Genomic DNA, 21845 nt, shown 5'->3' on the forward strand with positions numbered 1-21845 from the left:
CTGGCCCATACAAGAATATCAACGTTCACCAATCGTCACTTGTCTTGAATTGTACCAACATGCGTCGCGATGGAAACTGTATAAGTGTCGTGATATAAGTGGGTCTCTGTATTAGGAAAAGCTTACCCATTAGTCAACCTGATCATTGGTTCACGCCGTGAAGGGGTGGAGTGTATGGGAACTGCTGAGTCACGGCCTGAACCTCTGATTAGTCACCTGAGGCGAGCAATGAGTCAGCCCTGGGAGCACAGGTGAAAGCAATTCACCTGTGCTGCAGGAAGGGGTGGAGCCTGGCTCCACCTCTCCTAGACCCATTCAAGAGCTGACTACCAGTGGGGAAGGATCTCTCCCTCTTTGGATGATCCACTCCACTGGTCTTTCCTGAGCAAGCCCACAACATGGGTAAGCATCCTATTTATTCTTTTTGTCTTGCTCTGCCTAACTCTCTTGCTTATTTCATTATTATGACATCTTGATATTGTTTGATTTATATAATATTCCTTTATATAATTTTCATTGATTATACACTAGCACAGAGAAACTCCTCTCCTGTCCACAAACTGGTTACTCAGGGAAACTGATGCCTGCTAGATGTTCTGTGACTCAGAAAAACATATTCCCTTCTGGATTGTTTCTGTTTGTTTGGTTTTTAAATGCAGTAAAGATGAAACAATACCTTTCAAGTGCCTCTCTGCACTGATGGACATCTCCCGAAGCAAACTTCATTTTAATAAAGCTAGAATGAGCCAGTAGATGACTGCTCTTGATAGCTCCCCAATTCTTTGTATTAAGTTCCAAGTCCTGGGCTGATTTGAGGCATTCCTAAAGAATAAAGTTCATCAGAGGATGAGGAACCACCATCTTTCTGTGAAGGCAAGGACATTACTTCTCCAGGACACACTGCTACCTAACCCAGGATCACAGCTAAGGCATTAACATATCCTTCAGCAGTAAAGTTCCAGGAACTCTTTGAACAGTTCTCCCCCTGATGGAGCTGCTATATCCAGCTTAGACTTGAAGTAAGAAAATAAGCAAGGTTTAACTTTAGGAAGAAAATCCCCATTAAACAATTGGCTTCAGTAGACTTTCATTTGGAAAAGTTAAATCACTTGAGCAATAGCTGTCAGTGGAACAAAAATAACAGACTATGACCAGTTTTGAGGATATGGAAGATTATGACAGGATCAAAAGATGGTTAAATACCTCAAGTGTCTTTACGACACAGGAGTACCATTCCAAGCTTGTCTCCAGAGGTATTTTCTTCTCTGCCTCCTGAACATGGAGCACAGCATCTCGTAACTTATTGCGTGAGTGGTACAGTGCAACAAGTCTGATGTTAAGGTAGACGTCATCGGGTCTCACATGGAGTTCAGCTTGAGTCACATAAAAGAGCTCATTCCAGCCATCTTCGACTTTATATTCTTGAAACTTCTCCTATTAAACATCAAGGCAACGTATTAATATATTTTTTTTCCACATCAGCCTTTTCAACAACCACATTACCTGACAGTTTGCTCACCTCCGCTACACAGACTACAGACTTGCTGGAATTACTCCAACATCTTATAAACGAGATAACAGGGGAAAAAACTTCACTGTGCCTCTCGTAGATGCCAAGACTGTCAGACTATCTGAGACAGAGACAGCACACCTTGTTACAGAATAGCTGGTCCAAATAAGACAACAGAAAGCTAACAGAAGCCTCTGAGAACCTCTGTGTCCCTGCAGCTGTGCTACATAAAACTAAGTGCCAAAGTGACACTGCATAACTGATGAAAGCATTTACACTGTAGTTGAGAATGACAGCACTTCCTACATTATGCATTTTTAAACTCAAAAAACTAAAAAGCAGCTTAGGCAATACTTGATGTGTCTGTTGCGACTATCTAAACTCAGCTTCTTGGATATTATTGCTAACACAGTTTCCCCACATTTTTGAACACCTCAACCTTAAAACGCAGAGAAAGCTCAGAGCTGCAATTTTCAAGCAAGCTAGACAAAAACATCAGACAGCAAAGAAATTAACATGTAATAGATTCATGCTAAACTAATTTAGCCAAGGAAATATTGTGAGATGACTAGATGGCATGCTAGAAGCACCCAGTCAGATACGGAAAGTTTCTTCAAGGCACAGAGCAGAGATGAGAAGCTGGAATTTACCTTCAATCTGAGAGCAGCAGGATTCCTGGGGAGCAGCCTGGCAGCTTTCTCAACCCAGTATTTTGCTCTTCCATCACTGGTGTCTTTATTGCAGAATAGCTCCACAATCTTCAGCACCAGATCCTTCTGTATTGGGTTCTGGAGATTACCGTCATCCCTGCTTGGCAATTCCACAGCAGGCACAGACCCTTAGTCCAAAGGGCAATGGGAAGACTATCATAGCAGTTACCACAAAGATCAAGTCAGGACACAAAAGAAAGAATCAACTGGAAAATAAATAAATAAAAGCTGAAGCCAATTCTACCAAAAAAAGAATCCTTTCTTAAGTACATCATAGACAGATTTGGCAATGCAAAATGTACATCATACAATTTGTCCACAACACATGTTCTCTCTGAGCTTAAGGAATGCACAGCACAGATGCATTTTAAAAGTCCATTTACAAAGGAAGAAAGCTGGTCATTACAGGGGGTCAGTGGATCGCTTACCTTGTAACACCCAACAGCTTTTTCTGTGTTGTCCTGAGCTTCATAAATTTGTCCAAGAAACCTGTGTGCCCTGGGATCTCTCTCTTGGACACTGAGATAAGTAGATATGTATCTACAGAGTGAGAAAACCCAGAAAGATCAATACTCCTCAATAATACAAGTCCCCCCACACCATACAGCTAAAGCTAAAGGGAATTTAATCTGTCAAATGGAAAGCAGGGCTATATTTAGTTCTAGATGCTTGACCTAGACCTTCCTGTGAGGAACAACATTATTTTTACACGTACCAATGCTACTTACTTGTCAGCAAGTACTGAGTTCTGAGCAGCAGCTCACAGAACCAGATGCATCATATGATGAAATAAAAGCCACTTCAACTCCATGATTTCTTTGGTATCATATAACTAATGCAGTTGCTCCTTTAGAAGGATTTCAGTGGCACCCAATCCTTCCATTTACTGTTACCTTAAAAAGGCATGATCGTGATCTTGATTTCTCTACTTCAGCTGGCTTTTCTATTACACTTTCAAGAACAGATCAACCACATACATCAACACGTATTACCTTTTAGCAAGTTCATACTCTTTTATTTCAAAATACAGCTTAGCACAGATGAATCCTTTCAACCATTTCTGAATGGAAAAAGAAAACAAACACGACAGGCACATGTCAGATGTACAGTACGTTTGAAGCAACTGAACAGGAAGAGCCCTCTTTTCAGCAACGCATAACAGTGCTAACAGTTAATTACCAGCCCACTTCTTGTATTCAAGCCTTTGTTTCTGAAAGAGACAGGATTAAGAAAGGAATCTTGTTTCCAATAACGGGCAGAAGCTACCAAAGGAAAACTGAGGCCATTAGCGAAGCAAGCGACTGATCTTTATACTTGGGACATTTCACAAACACTTCTGACTAAAGAAATCAGAAGAATGGGGTCTGCTACAGCTGAGCTTTTTGTTATTGCTGCTGTTGCAATACAACAGTGTTGCAGGAGAAAACAAATCCTACAAACTAAGAGTGAAGATGTTACCCCAGCTCCTCCTGCTGGTGCTTCTGCCATCTTCCCCTCCTGCCGGCTCTGCCTTCTGCTTTGCTTTTTGTATTTTCACTTTTGTTTCCTCCTCCTACCCCTCCATAGATACCTTTGGAGACTTACGTTTCACCTTTCACTCACACAGTGCGTGCTGTGAAGTTATCTTGGGCTGATAACATCAGAAATAGACTACTGCATCCAAAAAGCATTTTCTACCTGCATGAAGGAGCTAGAGAACTAGGAAGTCACAAGCAAAAACTTCACGGCAGACGTAAACTAAATAACGTGAAACAAGTCTCTGCAGTCTAAGTACGCCTGAAGTTCATCTCCAACCCTCTTCCCACCCCAAAATAGGGGGGGAAGTTATTCACGCAAGTCTCCTGAGTTTCAGTCTGTGTTCTGAAGTAAAACAAGGACACGCTGACATTCATCAGAGCAGAGTCATGCTTGACATCTCCTTGTAAACAGGGTTGAAAAGAAACTTCATCAGACACGCTGGCAGCCTTGAAAGACCCTCCCTTCCAAAATCAGCACAACAAGAAAACCAGTCACTATTTCCACCATTGACTGTGCTAGACAGTGAGTTGTAAGCATCACTGCAAAGATGAAACCAAACCACAGAACTTGGCCTCGAGCGCAACAAGAAGCGAAGCAATGGTTTTTGTTGAGCCCAACAGGAATCTCAGAACGGTTGAAGAGCATCTCTGAATTTGGCAGCGGTACGCTCCACACTGCATAGTCTAAACAGCACCCAAGTCAGCTCAACAAAGCCACAGGAGAACTTTGTTGCTGTTGGAAAAGCTCAAAATGAAGATGCACGCTGCCTCGCCCCAAGACCCTGCAGCAGAACAGCAGCCCGCGTGCATTCACGCTCTGCAGCACACTGCTGAATCTGCTGCCTCTGCAATAGAACCCACTCACAGCAGCAGAGCAGCACCTTTGGGGATTAAATAGCTCCCACTAACTGCACTGGTTGGCTCTCTATGATCTGTGCACCATTTCCAGATCGCAGGGAATCATCTGGCTGCCAGGTACAGCAGCAAAACTACACTGGCCCAGCTCTCCCTCTCTTTTTCCTGACCTTCCACAGCGCTGTCACACAGACAGGAATATCAACCACGCAGCACGTGAAAGAAAACCAGAAGCTTAGGAACACCTGTCCCCTGTTTGGGCTCTTCAGTTCCACAAAACGCAGGGATCTGTACGGACTGACAGCACTGGGCTCCTCGTAACTCTACCGAGGGCTCACCAGTTTGAAGAGCGCACAGCCCTGTCAAACCATCTTCCCAACAAGTCAGCTCCGTGCCCTCCCACACAGCCGCTTCCCTCAGCTTCCACTCCCCCTGCCATCCGACCTCAAAGTCAGGGTGGGGAGCCTTGCTCACAAGGGAACTTTGCTGCAATGTCTGTTACCTGACTAAGCATGTTGCCGGGGCTCTGGGCGCTCAGTCTTGCCAAAGAGGCCCGTGCTACACCAAAACAGATGGCACAGCTCTTTCTGCTCCTCCTTGAACCCTGGACAGGGTATTCAGGAAGAAAACCGAGAGGAGAAAAGGAAAACGGATGTTCCACCTGACTGCTGCCTACCCTAGTACTCTGCAGACCTCACCTCCGGGGTGGACACATCGCCATATGAGTTCCCAACTGCTGGGACAGCTTCTCCAGATCCTTCCTGCAACCGGGACTCCCCAGCCACTGTGAATCTGGATGACGATAAAGGAGTAGGTGAACTGGTGATGCATCTTTCTTAATCACTATCACTATGCTACATGTCATTATATTATGACGTGGTAATGATTAGACTCGCTGCACTGCTTATTTTCTTTCCTGCTAAGCTTATCTTTTCACTTTAGGGCACTGCTTTGTTTTTGTATTGTTTTGAAATTGACAATAAAATAAGCTTATGCCTTCCTTCGTGTCTACGTCCTTCCTGCTGACCCAGTCAATAGGCAAAAAAAAGATAAAAAATAAAACGTAAGTGAAGGTAAGGTCGGACAAGGGAAGTTAAGGAAACGGGGAAGGGGAGGGAACAGGGAAGGGGAGTGAAGGGAAAAAATAATAAAAATCTCTCTGGAGGAAGACCAACATCTTAAAAGCATGCCCAGAAGGATACAAGGGAATTTGCAAACCAGACCAAAGTTCTCGAGTCCTTACCCTGGTGTTCTCTGAGGCTCCTACCCACCATTAAAACTCATCAACATGAAATATCTCCAGAAACAAGCAAACAATAACCAACCAACCAAACCAAAAACCCATACCATGTATTTTGGGGTGGTGCCATTCAGAACGGCAGTTTGGGATATTCCATACTGACTATTTATGAAAAAGAGAAGGTGAACTACATTGGGGTATCTCCCTTACATTTCAGATACTCAATGAGAAAATCTGCACAACATGAGAAAGAAAAGGAAAGGAAAAGGAAAAAGGGAAAGGGGAAAGGAAAAGGAAAGGGAAAAGGAAAAGGAAAAGGAAAAAGGGAAAGGGGAAAGGAAAAGGAAAAGGAAAAGGAAAGGGAAAAGGAAAAGGAAAAGGAAAAAAAGGAAAGAAAGGAAAAGGGAAAGAAAAAGGGAAAGGGAAAGGAAAAGTGAAAGGGAAAAAAGACCTTGCTCTTAGTGCCTAGAGAGGATGTTCCACAGTACATCTGCAGGCTTTCTGGACAGCAGGTTTTATCTTGAAATGACTACTTTCCCTCTGTTGAACAAAAACATCCATTTGTTTCAGAAGTTCTTCAGTTCTACAAAGTTCCCAGAAATCACTGATTGCAGCCCTCCTTTTACTTTGGGTCTTTTACCTCAATCTTTACAGACGTCACAGAGACACAAAGCACGGCTGAACAGATTTCATGTTGGGTTGCGGTTGGATCTGATGACCTTGGAGCTCTTTTCCAACCTGAGCAATTCTATGGTTCTATGATCCCGTATCCATTCCAAGTCCACCCCATACCCAGAGCCCATCCCATACGCATCCCATTGCCCAATATCCCATCCCATATCCATCCCATATCCACATCCCCACATCCCAATCCCAAATCTCACATTCCAATCCCACGTTCAACATCCCAACCCCACGTCCCAACCCCACATCCTACATCCCACATATCAATTCCAAATCTCATTCCCAGTCCCTCCTCCCGAGCCCATCACCCACCTGTCCATCTCATTCCCTCATCCCAGTCACAATCCCACATCCCCGATCCCATCCCCTATGGCAACAGAGAGCACCCCGAGGCCCCCCCACAGCCGCTCTGCCCCGCCCCCGGCCTCTCATTGGTCAGGGGCAGTTCCGGCCCGTTCGTGCCTCTCATTGGCCAGCGGCAGCTCCGGCCTTCCCCGGCCTCACACTGGTCAGGGGCAGTTCCGGCCCGTTCGTGCCTCTCATTGGCCAGCGGCAGCTCCGGCCTTCCCCGGCCTCACACTGGTCAGGGGCAGTTCCGGCCCGTTCGTGCCTCTCATTGGTCAGCGGCAGCGCCGCCGGCTCCGATTGGCTGAGGCGCAGTGCGCGGGAAAGGCCGTTGGCAGCCGGCTCTCCCCTCAGGTGGTGCCGGTCCCACAGCCGCTGCGCGCCGGAGCTGTCCGGGCAGCACCGAGACGGAACTGCGGCACGACGGGAGCGGTGCTGAGGACAGCGGCGCCGGAGCCGGGAGGGACGGAGAGCGCCGCCGGGCCGGGGAGGGAACCCTGCGCGGCCGTAAGCCACCTCCGTGTGGGGTGAGGGGCTGGGAGTGGGACTGGGATGTGGGGATGTGGATGGAGACAGGATGGGATGTGGGGAAGTGGGATATGTACGGGACGGGCTGTGGCTGTGGGATGGATGTGGGATCAATACGGAGCTCTGGGGAGCTCCGGGAGAGATACAGGGGCTGAAGGGAAGTAGAGGGGGCTAGGAAGCTGTGGGGAGCTGGGAGGGCCGTGGGGGGGCAGGGGGCTACAGAAGGCTGCTGGGGTATAGGGAGGCACACGGGGCTGGAGTGGGCTGTGGTACGGGATTGGGGTATATGGGGCTCTAGGGGTGGGTCTAGGGGGATTTGGGGCAATGGAGGGCGGTGAGGGGCTTAGGGGGGACACGGTGCTATAGGGAGCATTGGGGGGGTTGGGAAGGGGCTCAGAGGGGCTTGGGAGAGCTGTGGGGAGGGATATAGGGGGCTGGGGGAGGATATAAGAGAATGTGGTTGTACAGATGTCTGTAGGGGGCAAATAGGTGGGCTAGAAGGGGATATCACAGAATTGCCAGGGTTGGAAGGGACCTCGAGGATCATGAATCTCCAACCCTCCTGCCACATGCAGGGCCACCAACCTCCACATTTCACACTAGACCAGGCTGCCCAGGTTCCCATCCAATCTGGCCTTGAACACCTCCAGGGACGGGGCATCCACAACCTCTTTGGGCAGCTGTTCCAGCCTGTTCCACCACTCTCTCTGTAAAGAATTTCCCCCTGACATCCAACCTAAATCTCCCCTCCCTCAACTTCAAGCCATTTCCCCTCGTCCTGCAGTTATCAACCCTTTCAAAGAGTTGATTCCCCTCCTGTTGTAGGCTCCCTTTAGGTGCTGAAATGCTGCAATGAGGTCACCCCGCAGCCTTCTTTTCTCCAGGCTGAACAAGCCCAGCTCCCTCAGCCTGTCCTCATAAGGGAGGTGCTCCAGTCCCCTGATCATCTTTGTGGCCCTCCTCTGGACCCTCTCCAACAGCTCCCTGTCTTTCTTGTACTGGGGGCTCCAGACGTGGTCGCAGTACTGCAGATGGGGCCTCACAAGAGCAGTGTAGAGGGGTACAATCACCTCCCTGTCCCTGCTGGCCACCCCTCTTTTGATGGAGCCCAGGATATCATTTGCCTTCCGAGCCACAAGGGCACACTGCTGGCTCATATTAAGTTTTTCATCTATCAAGACCCCCAGGATATGGGGCTAGAGGGAGCAGTGGGAGGGCTGTGGGTGTGATATGGAGAAACAGGCGCGATAGGGGTCTGCAGAGGGGTATAGGTGGGACATATGAGGTTATAAAAGGCTGTAGGGGAGCTCTAGGGGGCTTGCGTAGACTATAGTAAAGTATAGGGGAATATGGGGCTATTGCGGGGCTATAGGGTAATGTGGGGAGAAGAGGCACTGGTAAAGGCCCATATACAGAAACGATAAGGGGGATAAAGGGGGCCAACAGATGGATATAAAGTAACATCAGGAGGCTGAAAAAAAAAAGAAAAAAAAAAGTAAGAAAAGATAAAAAGATTAAAACAGAAAAACCAACCAAGAAACAAACAAGCAACAAAAAAGAAACAGGGAGGACTGTGAGGAAAATAGAAAAGAGGAAAAAAGAGAATAAGAAGTAAAAAGTAATGCGTGTAAATGTAGAGAAAGCAGGTAGGAAAGCTAACCGTAGCAGAGCAAAGGAAAGCAAGACAAAGAATGAAAAAATGCAACCCGGCAGGAATGGAGGAGTGTGGGAAGAGCTGAGCCCCGGCCTGGCACAGGAGCTGCACGGCAGGAGAAGAAGCTGAGCCCAAAGGTAAGAGGAGCTCCTTGGGGATTTTTGTGGGCTTGAAGCAAAGCTGAGAAGCCGTGCCCGGGAGGAGGTGTGGGTAGCTCCAGGCCACCTTGCTGTCTCCCCAAGAGATGCGGGCTGTGGGCTAGGCAGCGGGCAGGAGTGCTGGCCAGAAGCAAGCATCTGTGTGGAGAAAGGCAAAGGGCGGAGGAGGTTGAAGGGGAGCTACCAGGCATGGGCTTGCTCAGCAAGGGGAGCAGAAGCCTGAAGGGCACGAGAAGGGAATAGAGAAGGGCAGGCAGTAGGCGTTAAGTTGCGAGCAGAGCTGAGAGGCACTTGTCAGAGCAGCAAGCGGAGCAGGCAAGTGTTGAGATTTGGCTTGAGTAGCAGGAAAAGCCAAGAGCATGAAGAAGAAGGAAGTGAGGAGAAGGTAAGTGAAGGGCAGGCGAGGTAATGGTAGGCTAAGGAAGGGAGAAGGGGAGGGGTAAGGGAGGTGAGGGTAAGGGAGAAAAGGAGAGTAGGGGGATGGGGAGGGTAGGGGATGGGAGCAGAGGAGGGGAGGGGGGGTTTGAGGGGAGGGTTAAAGGAAAACGTATGATTAAAATCAGAAAAAATAAGAGAGAAAGAAAAATGAGAAAAAAAATGAGGAAAAAATGAGAAAAACAAGAGGGAAAAAAAAAGAAAAAAAGATTAAAGGAAATGAGAAAAAGAGGAAAAAAAGAGAAAAAGAAAAAAGAAAAAAGAGAAAAGAAAAAAAAGATGAAAAATAGAAAAAAGAAAAAGGAAAGAGACAAAATAGAGAAAAGAAAAAAGAATATATAATAAAAATAAGAAAGAAAGATAAAAAAGAAGAGAAAACAGAAAAAATGAAAAAAAAAGCAAAAAAAAATTAAGAAAGATAAAAGAAGAAAAAGAGAAAAGAAAAAAGAGAAAAAAGTATTTAATGTTAGAAAAGAGAAAAAAGAAAAATGAAAAAGAAAAAAATAAAAAGAGAAAAAAGAGAAAATAAAAGAAGAGAGAGAAAATAATATATGAAAAGAGAAAAAAGGACTAAAAGAAGAAAAGAGAAGAAAGGCAAAGAGAATAGAAGAAAAAAGCCAAGTAAAAAGTAAAGAATATGAGCTAAGAAAAGAATGGCTGGCAATAAATATGGAGAGAGCAATGCATAGCATTGCAAAGGAAAGCAAGGCAAGAGAATCAGAAGAGCAGGAGAGGTAAGTTTGGCATAAGGCAAGGGGGAAGGGGAGGGGAAAGGGAGAAAAGAGGGGGAAGGGGAGGGGAGGGGAAGCGAAGGGGGGGAGGAGAGGGGAGAGGAGAGGAGAGGAAGGAGAAAATGAGAGAGGTAGGGGTGATGGGAGGGGAGAGTGGATGGGGTGGGAGGGTTGAAGGGGAAATGTCACTGAAGAACCGGCTTCTGTTTTGGCATTAAAAGAGAAAAGTGAATCTCTAGATTTGCACAAAGCAGTAAAAACAACACTGAAGTGATTTTCTTTCTCCTTTGACAGCGTCTCTGTCTCTTTAATGTCGCTTCCCAGCCGAGCCATTCCACACTTCCGTGCTGTCCATGTGACATCAGTGGTCTCCTGCTGCTCTAGATGCCTGGGAATCCTCCCCAAGCACGACAGCGCACACAGCAAGCCCAGGGGGAAGCTGGCCCTGGTGGCGGAACAGATGTCATCGTGGGGACGTGGGGTCACAACGCCCCGCCTGGTGCCATGAGCTCACAATGCTCAGTGTGTGCCCCAGGCGTTCTGTGCCGCCCAGCAGCACTCGCTGTGGCTGCAGTGGTGGTGGTGGCAGCATGGCACGAGTGTGGGGGGCCACGGCCCCCGCCCGCCTTGCTCTCCTCCTCCTCCTGACGGCCACGTGTTCCCAGGAGACTTGTGCCGCTCCGTGGCGAGCGCCAGCAGCAGGTGGGTGGGCAGAGACAGGGCCACAACCGAGTGGCGGCGAGGGCGAGAGCTCCGGGCTCTTGTCCCCGTGTGCCACGCTGCCCTGGGGCTGCCTTCTGTGGGGGTGTTGGGATGGGGGGGACGGGCAGCAGCGCAGGAGCCAGGCGAGGGCGTGAGGAAGCAGTGCTCTGCAGGGCTGGCTCCAGCCGTGCCGGGCCATGGCTCTGCTGCTGGCTGAGCACGCTCTTTGGCCGGGGCTGACCTAGGGGGAGCTCAGAAGATGTGTGCTGGGAAAAGCGGGAGCATTTCTGCTCCGGCTTCCTGGTGCTCCCCATAGATGAATCCTGGTTCCCAGCAGAGACCCCCGGCTGGAGCCCAGTTTGCTCTAGGTGTCTTTTCTTGGTGTGCTCGTCCACACAGTCCCGGAGGGGTGTTGCACGTGGCCTGGAGAGCTTCGGAAAGCTGCCCAGTGCCAGGCTCCAGATCACCCTGTAGCTTTGGCAGTCACGGCCTGAGTCTGCCATCCCATTAGCTGAGCCCTCCCCCACCACTAAGGGAGGAGATCACAACATGCCATGGGAACATCCCTCTTCTGTTCTTGATTCTAGATGATGGTGCTCCATATCCGGACAATGGGATGAAGGCTGCTTTTGTGTCTCAGGGGAAACCCAGAGGTAAGCTGTGAGTGTCTGCTTCCTTGAAGGCAGAAAAGTTAGTGCCGTCATAGTTTATTTGGGTACTCAGGAACCTCCAAGGGTCTTTCAAGTCTCTTTGTGCCTCAAAGGCTGTACACAGATCAGTCCTGAGTATTTCTTTATTTGGAGAGTTGTCACATATCTGTGGGAAGGCAGCCCTTGCCACTCTTTGGAGGAGAGAACCTATATGTTTGCTGTTTGGGCCATGTCATTCCCTGACCTGCAGCCAGTCCTCGCAGGTCACTGCAGAAAAAAACCCCAGGCCCCAAGGTGCAGTGGAAGCTCTCCTCACCTGTGTCTGATCACATCTGTGCCTGCAGGTCCTCTTGGTGAATTACCAAAGCAGAGTCCTGTTCCTGAGCCTGGGCTGGATGCCAGAGGTAAGTCACCAGCCTTCATCTCACGCTCTCTGCTCATATGTGGTTGTGGTAGTTCAGGAAGGGTTCAGCTTTTCACTGCCCGGTGATTTCTCCTGCACGAGAAGCCTGGGTGCCAGCCAACTGCCCACCTCTCCAGCTTGGCAACTTTCGACCCAAGTCTGAGTGCCACGTCATCAGCTGAGCCCCTTCCAGTCACTGCAGGTCCCTAAGGAAGAGAGAGATCACAACACACAATGGGAATGTTTCTCATTACAGCTGCGCCTATAAGCAGTGTCTTGCCAAAGGCTCAGCACAATCTGCTCCATAAGCCTCCTGTGGGGCTATCCCAAAGGAAAGGGATCTTCCCTTCCCCTTCCAGCCCCTTCCCTTCTGCAGACAGTTCCGCACACGGTTCCTTCTTGGACTGGCACGGTGCTGCTGCAGGCACCCAGCAGCTATTTGCCAGCTGCTGCTGTGTAGCAGGGAGAGAAGAGTGCTGTGGAGCTGGCATTGCAGTCTAAACAAGTACCTGGCCATGTCTGACAGGAGCTGCTCTGTGTTTGTGTACAGGTGCGGGTGGAGTCGAATGGTCTCCAGCTTCCCAGCCGAGCTCAAGGACAGAAGCCCCAGCAACTCGTATTGGTATGCCATGAGTTTTTGCTTCCTTTGAGAGATGCCAGCTCACAGTCCTAATGTCAGCCGGGCATGTCTGCAGGCGTGAGTGAGAATGCACAGCTGCATGTGCGTGCCCTGTCCTCACACGATCCCCTGGCACCATCTGCTCTTCAGTGATGCCCTTGTGCAGTTGTGTAGATTGCAGTGTGTGGTGGGAAGTTCTCCTCATGCTTTGGGTGCAGAATTGCCTCCAGGGAAGGCTGTGCCAAATTCTCGGCTGCTTCCTGTGCTGGAGCCCCACAGGCATCCCAGGGTGGCTGTTGTCTTTGTTGACTCCACCGAAAAGACCGCTCAGTTCAATACTTTGTTTCTCTAAGATTTATCTTAATGCTTTCTGTTAAGGTCCTGGGGGATGGAAAGTGGCATGGGAAGATGGAAAATATTCCAAGAGACTGTCCCATTTACTAATGAAAATCATGAAGAAGGCAGCACGTGGTGAGTGTATTTCTGTCTATACCCTGATTAAACAGATCCACACGCTCTCCTTCTGCTCTAGTGAGATTTGTTTAGTCAGACAACTACCCAGCCTCAGGAGGCAACGGTGAGCAAGTGCAAAAGGAGTCTTAGAGCATGATGGAGAAGAAGGAGCAAATCCATGGCCCAGGAAGGTCTGGACCGTGGCAGAGCCAGAGTGTAAACAAAGCTGAGAGGCCAAAAAGAGGTTCCCTATGGCGCTGCCTTGATGTGCAGTGCCTTAGGGAGTTCCCTTTGCTTCGCTGGAATCAGGGAAGCATTGCAGCCCGAGGATTTTCACATGTTCCTGGAGGCCAACAAAGTGAAAGACAACATTTTTGGCCATGTCAGACCTCTCGTGAGACTGCCAGTAGGGCACAAGACACAGCAGTGAGCACATTGTTCCTCCAGGTGTGGAAGATGAAGGACGTGCAAACGCCACAGAAGATCAAGTTTTACTGAAGTACTGCCTGGCACTGACTGCAGCTTTCCTGGTTTCCATGCTGGCAGCCATGATAACGTGCTGTCTGCTTATCCGGCGATGGAGGCAGAGAAACCAGTGAGTTGTTGTTCACCCCCACCCCCATCCTGCCCAACTCTTTACTGTAGGGCTGCTGTGAGCCAGGAGGCACTTGTAGTTCCAGCAGCACAGAGGCCGGTTAGTTGTTGGCTAACGTGGTCTGAGATTTACGCTATCAGATGTTTGAATTGGCACGGCCGTTCCTGCAGCCCGTTCTTAGTGCTGGGCCTGAGACAGGCTGAGAGCTGAGGGCGGCTCTTTGCCATTGAGGAAGGAGAGCAGGGGCTCTCCTGTGCCCTCAGCACGTTCCTCTCTCCACAGGCGCCTCGCTGCAGCTGATGGAGCCCAGCACGATGTCTGCGGCCACAGTTTGCCCTCGTCCTGCTCTCCTCAAGGGGCCTGGCAGATGGACATGATGCCAACGGCGGTGACCACCTGCCCACCGGCCAGATGGCACCACCAGGGCGGCCCCTGCCAGACCTGACAGCAGCCGGGCCCAGCTGCACCCGTGGGCCCCACAGCCCACCAGCCCAGGCTCTGCAGCCCGGGGGGCATCAACACCAGCCCCATCCCCCACCGCCATCTTTTAGGGGACGGGAGGAACCCGCTTGGCTTGGAAGCTTGTGCTCATCGGCTGGCACCCAAACAACAGCACCCTGGCAGATGAGCAACAGGCCCAGCAGCCCCCCAGCCACCCTGGGCATCAAGACCACCCCCCATCCCCCACCACCATCCTTCGGGGGTCGGGAGTGGTCCCTCAGGGTGTCAGCCTGGGGGCAGCCACATCCTCAGGGAAGCCTGAGAGGCCTGGCAGCCCCCAGCACCACCTCTGCCTTCGCTCTCCCCTCCAGCATCCATCAGGGGATGGAAGCGAGCCCAGCAGTGTGTAGACTTGGGGACATTGTCCAACCGACAGACAACCGCTGCCTGGGGAAAGCCAACTGGCCCAGCAGCCCCCCATCCCCCTGGGCATCATCACCACCCTCCCACTCCCCTCCACCATCCTTCAGGAGGTGGGAGCGGCCCCCCTAGGTTGTCAGTTTGGGGGCATTGCCCAACACCCAGAAAACCACCCAGAATGCCAGGGGGAAGCAGGCCCTGCAGCCCCCAGCCCCCCCAACACCACCTCTGCCCTCCCACTCCTCTCCACCATCCATCAAGAGGTGGGAGCGGCCCCCTCAGGGGGATCATGTAACACCTGTAAAAAAAAAAACTGTCTGGGGGAAGTATGACAGGCACAGCAGCCCCCTGACTCCCGCCCCTTCCCCCCCCAGCATCACTTCTGCCCTCCCACTTCTCCACCATCAGTCAGGAGCTGGGAGCACCCCGTGTGTGGGTTTGGGGACATCATCTGACAGCCAGAGAACCACAGCTAGCATCAACCGGGGCTTTCTAGGCTGTGCTGTACCAATAAATAGAAAGTACCATCACAATTGTCCACGCTGTTGTCATGTCACTACCTGACCCACGAGCAGAACTTGTGTGCCACTTGGCATTGGCAGAGCCACTGTCGTGTGGGAATGGCTTTGAACTCCAAGAGTGGAAACTGAGGTTGATGTGTAGAGAAATCCCTCCCCCAGAGGCAGCGAGGCCCTGGCCCAGGCTGCCCAGAGTCTGCAGGTGCCCTACGTCCCAGCTCGGGCAGGGGACAAGGGTGGCAGTGCATTATGCAAAAGCATCAGTGCTTCTACGTGAGCTTTACCGGACAGCAGGCAATCATTTGCTCTGCAATAGGAACCAAGCAAGAACTATGAGCACATTTCCTGCCTCCTCTACTTCATTTTGCTTTGTGGGCTGGGCCGAGAATCTGAACGTGGAGAGAGACGGGAGGAAGGCAGTGCTGCAAGCCTCGTATGCCTGCTGTCACTGCTCGCTCTGTGACTGCAGTCGCCTTAGCAGAGGCACAGTCCGTTGTGCTACCAGCAGTGCCCAGCTGCCACGATAGCACCCTGCAGCTCCTCTCCAGCACCTGCCCTAGGCCACTAATTTCTCAGCATCCTCCAGGAGGTGCAACATTCCCCCATTTCAGCTCTCAGCACTGCTGCACTCCTCAGGAGCTGTGGCCACAACCAAAGCAGCCGTCAGCTGTAAAAGCATCCCGGTCCTCTGCAAGAGGACACAGTGCTCCTGTTCCGACAGCTTCCCTCAGCAGCCCAGCGCTGAAATGCTTTGTGGGGTTCCTTTGAGCAAGCTGCTGAGGACAGAGGCAGTCACATCAGCTGCCTATACATTAACTGGGAGCTGTTTTTATGTTCATCCCTGGTCAACACATCAGAGGGTTCTTTCTTTAACATCCTTATTATACCTTTTTAACTGAGTATGACTGTTTTCTAAAGAAGTTTTCAGCACTACAAATAATGATATTCAAAACATCTATATGGAATATAGATATTCCAAATGAATTAAAATTAAAAGGGAGGAAGGGAGGAAGGGCGGAAGGCAGGAAGGCAGGAAACAAGAAGCTGCTTCCTTCAAAAGTCGGAGTATTCTGACGAGGAGAAAACAGCAAAACTAAGCCTGCCATCACCACGTCATTGCCATCAGGGCTCCAACTAAGGCAGCCAGCTGAGCAGGGAAGAACTTCCATTAGATGCTGCTCAGTGACGGCACCCAGAATGAAGCAGCAAGGATGTTACGAGTAGGAGACTGCAGCACCATTTAGCAATCCCCACCTACTAATATTTATTATAACAGTTAGCTCAAAAATCCAGATTGTTTGTAATTACTGTTTTTAATTAGAAGACAACCTTGCAGCTGTGAATCTTTATCACTGGACTGTGAGATATTTCTGGCAGTGAATTCTCTCTTTGTACCATTGGTTTTGTAGCAGTCATTGTTAGGCTTGCCTTGCTATTCCTCTGGGTTCTCTGTACACGTCCCTTTCTGAAACTGTACTTCTCACTGGGGAAACCCCCTGACAACCTTTCCTCTTCTCCTTTAGACTGGACATAAGGAAGAAGTCTGTTACGATAAGAGTGGCACTGGAGCAGGGACACTGAGGGACCCTGGGGATCTCTGGAGCCCTGAGCACTGGGGATGGATGGGATGGAGGGCACCATCCCTGCCCCGTTCCAGGGGGACCATTGCCACCCCAGACCTTCCCTCGTGCTTTGTGGGGCTGTGCAGAGGAGGAGGGTCTCGAGGTGTCCTAGGGATGGCCCAGGTTCACTGTGCAGATGGGGCAGGGGCTGTGGCTGCTGTCCCCAGGGGACCCACGTCCTGCCCTGGGCTGCTGCCAGCCCTTCTCCTGCCCAAAATCCTGAGGCACAAACTCTGCTGGGACAAAATCCTCAGATGGAAAACAAAGATCTGAAGAGCAATGCCCTGATACCACTGCCCAACACAGATGGATAAGCTGCTTCATTAACAAGTCCAGCTTTTACAGCGGGGCTGGCAGCATCTGTGCTGCTGTTCACCTGCAGTCAGGAATGTCACACTGCCTTTTTTTCAACCCACATTTACTCTTTCACAAAAGAGCATCAACTTCTGATATTTGTTCTGCAAACTGGGGAAGAGTAACCTGCAGAATGCTAACTGCTGCAGAGGACAGGTTGGAAGACAGCCGCTCCACACGCCCATCGTGCCACAGCAGCTCCTTGCTGGATGTGCCTGGCATAACTGGTTGGCTCCTGACAGCAATCCCTCACAGTGGGGAGGAAAGCAGCACTTGCACAGCTGGTTTTAAGAGCGCTAACCAAGTTCAGCTAAAACGCTCAAGGGAGACTGTCTTCAAGCACGGTCACAGGATGCGTTTGTTATACTGAGGACTAAAGGAGATCACTTCAGATTGACATCAGGGAGGAGACGGGGTAAAACTCCCCGCTGGCCCACACTTCAGGATCTGTGGCATGTTTTTCTGCACAGCTGCCGTTTCTAAATTTGGAAAGAGACAGTAAAACATACCTGGAAAGAGTTGAGAAGTCAGGGTCTCCGTAGCTACAGAGAGATGTTGGATGCTTCTTTCTGTGGGAACGTTTGTGGAAAAGTGACTTTAGGTAGCTTAAATCTCTGTCTTGTGACACAGGATCAAAATGGAGCCAGGAATGTATTCTTACTTCCATAATAAGAGTGTCAGAAGGAAACACCCTGAGACTTCTTGTAGGGGTGTCCATTTGCTGTCTCCCAAAAACCAGTCGGGAGAAAGGCACAAGAGGGGTGTGCCCTGCCAGCTCCAGGTCTTAAGACCTTAGAAACCCGGTCTCTATCAAAAGTTGAGGGAGTTTCCATTCTTAGAGCTCAGCCCTGAAGCCTTGCTGGTTCAATTCCTCTCAATGATGCATCTAAAAGATGCAGTGCAGGTGGGCAAGGGCTCCACAGCTGCACAGCACAGCATCTAAGGGACAGCTCTTATTGAGCCGGCAGGTGTAACTGCTTCCCGAGGAGCTGTGCAGCCATAAAGGCATTCCAAAGCACCTCTTGCTCTTACATGAACGCATCATTGGCTTCATCTCACTGCCGTGCTTAATTCCCAGTGCTGACAGGTCTGTCCGGCAGCTCTGCCTAGAGAACCAGCATTTGTTTCAGGCACGTGTCCTGAACGAGTCACTTCGTTTCAGCGAGTTTAGCATCAGTGAGAGCTTCCTGCCCCAGCAAGTCTACCGAGCACCTGTGTTCTCTTACATCCCCGCACCACGCCGTGCTGCTCAGCGAGTCCAGCGCAGCTCTGCAGGACCCGGGGGACTACAGAACACGTGCCAGCGGTGAGCTGAGCTCGTTCTTCAGGTCCTGCTCCGGGCTGTGCCCTTCTCACATCCCGCGCACCGAGCCCGGCCGGGCCACCGCTCGGTTCTTCCTTGGAGGAGAAAGCGGCCAGAGATGCCGCCGCAGGAGCCGTGAGAAAACCGGGCAGAGATGCGCGCTCGGCTTTCAAGAAGCGCCAGCAGCTCGGAATCGGCCTGGAGAAAGCGATTCTGGGGAAGCCGGAGACGCCGCACGACTCAGCGCGGCTCCCGCAGGAGCGGTGCCGTTCGACGGCGTCGCCACGGCGACGGCGCCTCAGCGCCTCAGCGCCGGTCCGTCGCTACGGCGCCGCGCCGTCCCCGCCGAGTGACGTCATCACGCCGCGACCCGAGGAGGCGGCCGTGCGGAAGCGGTGCGGGGCGCCTCGGGGCTCCGGGCGCCGCCTCGGCTTCTACAGGTGGGTGTTCGGGGGGCGCCGGGGCGGGGGCCGGGGTGAAGGCGGCGGGGGGGCCGCGTGCCGCTCTGCCTCGGCCCCGCGGGGTCTCCGTGGCGCTCGGGGCTTCCCTCGGCGGGGGCGGCTGCCCTGCGTCTCGCCGCCTCCCCCACCACGTGTCTTCCGCTGCCCTCCCCCACTCTCCCCCTGCCGCTGATCTCCCGCACCCCCCAGTCCCTCTGTGTGCCCCCCGGGGTTACACCCTCCCCCCGGTCTCCCTCCCTTCCAGTCCCCCCGTTCTGATCGCCGTAGTCCTCTTCCACCCCTCCCCTCTGTGCCTCCCCCGTTCTGATCCCTGGTGTCCCCCCACCGCTCTCCCCATTCTGTCCCCTAGAGTCCCCCCCTTTCCCAGTCTCCTCTATCTGACCCCCGAACCACCTCTCCTCCCCCCGAGTGCCCCCACTCCAATTCCCCCATTCTGATCCCCAGAGTCTCCTACCACCCCCCATTCCCCTCTATTTGACCCCCAGGGTCCCGTGTCCTCCCTTCTCCTCCCACCTCCTGGCCCCTTTTTTCTGACCCCTAGAGGTCCCTGTACCCCCCTGTGCGCTCCTCCCTGACCCCTGGAGTCAGTTCCCTCATTTTGACCTCCAATTCCCCTCAGCCAGACCCCATAGAAGCCTCGCACAACCCCTGGCTCTTCCCTCCCACCCCTCCCTCCACCCCGAGATGCTCTTCCTGCCTTGTAGAAACTCTGTTCACCCCTTTCCCCCACACAAGCCACTAAGTTTCCCTCCAGACTCTTTTTCCACCCCATAGACATCCCACTCTCCTCTTCTCCCCCCCAATACTTCCCTAAGGTGTCCCCCAGACTCCCCTTCCACCCCATAGAAGCCCCCCACAACCCTCCAGATTTCCTCTGCCACCCCTTCTCCATTCCTAGACCCCTTTTCCTCCCAGCAGAGACCCAACTCACCCCTTTTTTCCCCCACACAACCCCCCGTCCACTCCCAGACCCCCCTTTCTGCCCTACAGAAGCCCCCTTTCCACCCCTCAAGTTCCCCTCCACAATGTACCCCTCCATCCCCAGGCCCCCTTTTCACTCACAGAAGCCTCGTTCTGCTCTTTTCCCCCTCACAACCCCCTCTCTCCATCCTCAGAGCCCCTTTCCACGCCACAGAAGCCCTCCACAATCCCTCAGTTTCCCCTTCCAACCTTTCTCCACCTCCAGACCCTCTTTCCACCTCACAGAAGCCCCACTCACACCTTTCCGCCCATAGATTCCCCACGAGCCCCCCCCTATATACCCCTGGAGGCATGCAGAAGAATCTGGAGATGTTGTAGAGGGGTTTGGGGCATCCAGTTGGTCCCCAGGTGGATCCAAGGTGTCCTTGGATTCATACAGAAGGATCTGGAGATGTCCCAGAGGGATCCTGGGGTGTCCAGGGGCTCCCAAGAATGGTCCTGGGGGTCCCTGGAAGGATCTGGAAGCTCCCAGGATGTGTCCATTAGCTCCGAGGAGCCACTGGGATGATTTGGAGATGTCCCAGTAGAGTCTGGTAGGGTCCAGAGAGTTCTCATGTGGGTCTGAGTGGTCCTGGAGTCATCCCGTCATCAGAGACATCTCTGGGGATGTCCCAGAGAGGACTTGGAGGGTGCAGGGTGTTTTCAAATTGATCCAGGGGGTCCTTGGATTCATCCAGAAGGGTCTGCAGATGTCCCAGAATGATCCTGTGGAATGTGGGGGGGTCCTGAGGTGGGTTCAGAGGGTCCTATTGTCTTCTGGAAGGGTCTGGAGATGTCCCATGGGTGTCTTGGGGTCCCCAGGCGTTCCTGGAGTCCTCCAGAGGTCTCCAATGAGGATTTTGAGGACAACCTCACATAGTGAGACATTCTCGCTCTTCTTTGTCCCCGTGGGATCGCCCCCAATAATGTCTGTTTCCATTAAAATCAATACTATGTCACTTTTCTTGTATATTTTTTGCCACTTCCTTTCAGAAATGGATGGTTCCCAACAATCCCTGTGCAAAGCCCCACGGAAACAATCCCCCCAGGGCCACCGGGTGACACCGGACAACCACTTGTCCCCAAAGTTCTCACCGTCACCGTAACCGTGGAACCTGGGGCCGTACCAACGTACCTTGAGAGCCCCATCCGCATCCTACAGCTCCTGGACGCTGTCACCCTGGCTGTCCATGACTGTCCCATGCTGTCCCCCCTGCCATGGTGGCACAACTGCAGCACGGTGACATCCTCATTGAAGAGGTGACGAGGAGGGGTACAGGGAGGGGGGCTGGGGACAGTCGGGGGACACGTGGGGTCTGGTGCAGGTGTGACATGGGGTCAGTGGTGTCACCATTGTTGGGTGCCACCTTCACTGGATGCCGTTGGGTGTCACTGAATGTCACTGTCTTCAGGTGACGCCGTGACACAGGGTGACCTCGATGTGGAACAGCCGTGACGCAGCGTCCCCATCCCTGGCTGTCACTGTTGTTACCGTCATCTGGTGTCACCATCACTTGTGTGCCACCATCTATCGGGTGACACCATTCCCTGTACTCTGACCATCACATGGGGGCAGGCACAGGCGGCACCACGTTGTCACCGTGCTGTCACTGAGCCTCTCACTGTTCTTTGTCACCCCTCCAGACCTGCCTACTGCAGGACCCGGTGACACTGGAAGCCTCTGGTGCTGTCACCATCGTCTGCCATGAGGACGGGGACATGCACGGTGGTGAACTCTGTGCCACCACCAGAGGGGACTGTGTGACACCAGCGTGGCACAGCCGTGATGCAGTGTCATCACCGTTGGGCGTCACTCCTGGCAGCTGGCGCCGGGTGTCACCGTCATGCAGAGGGCACAAAAAAAACCCTGGGGACATTGAGCTGAACCTGGGGACACCGTGACCACCTGGAGGACTTCCCGGGGAGGTGGGAACACCACATGACAATGTCACACCACCAAAATTGGGGACATCTCTG

At 51.9% G+C, this 21845-nt stretch overlaps 1 protein-coding gene and 1 long non-coding RNA gene across 5 annotated transcripts; one reads left to right on the forward strand and one right to left on the reverse strand.

Moving 5' to 3' along the window:
• Nucleotides 1–1440: 1440 nt before the first annotated feature.
• On the reverse strand, nucleotides 1441–6560 carry LOC149915161 (uncharacterized). Of its 2 annotated transcripts, XR_016459677.1 has the most exons (6): nucleotides 6473–6560; nucleotides 5095–5384; nucleotides 2949–3280; nucleotides 2649–2760; nucleotides 2161–2426; nucleotides 1441–1631 (listed from the first exon to the last, which is right to left on the reverse strand). It is a non-coding gene; the product is annotated as an uncharacterized LOC149915161 (long non-coding RNA). The 2 variants fall into 2 exon arrangements; XR_016459676.1 differs by lacking the exon at nucleotides 1441–1631 and having other exon boundaries at nucleotides 1640–2426.
• A 615-nt stretch (nucleotides 6561–7175) lies between these two features.
• Nucleotides 7176–17663, forward strand: LOC149915162 (uncharacterized). Of its 3 annotated transcripts, none has more exons than XM_090123765.1 (9): nucleotides 7176–7368; nucleotides 7965–9180; nucleotides 10662–11069; nucleotides 11657–11722; nucleotides 12064–12123; nucleotides 12673–12744; nucleotides 13120–13212; nucleotides 13642–13789; nucleotides 15025–17663. In XM_090123765.1, exons 3-9 carry the CDS (start codon nucleotides 10883–10885, stop codon nucleotides 15212–15214), a joined length of 816 nt encoding a protein of 271 aa, XP_089979891.1. In that variant the 5' UTR covers nucleotides 7176–7368; nucleotides 7965–9180; nucleotides 10662–10882; the 3' UTR covers nucleotides 15215–17663. The 3 variants fall into 3 exon arrangements, with proteins under 3 accessions (XP_089979891.1, XP_089979892.1, XP_089979893.1); XM_090123766.1 differs by having other exon boundaries at nucleotides 9103–9180; XM_090123767.1 differs by having other exon boundaries at nucleotides 7178–7368; nucleotides 7965–11069; nucleotides 14072–15116.
• Nucleotides 17664–21845: the final 4182 nt, after the last annotated feature.

The sequence above is a fragment of the Phasianus colchicus genome, chromosome 23 (genome assembly GCF_987193195.1).
Source record: "Phasianus colchicus chromosome 23, bPhaCol1.hap1.1, whole genome shotgun sequence".
NCBI lineage: Eukaryota > Metazoa > Chordata > Aves > Galliformes > Phasianidae > Phasianus > Phasianus colchicus.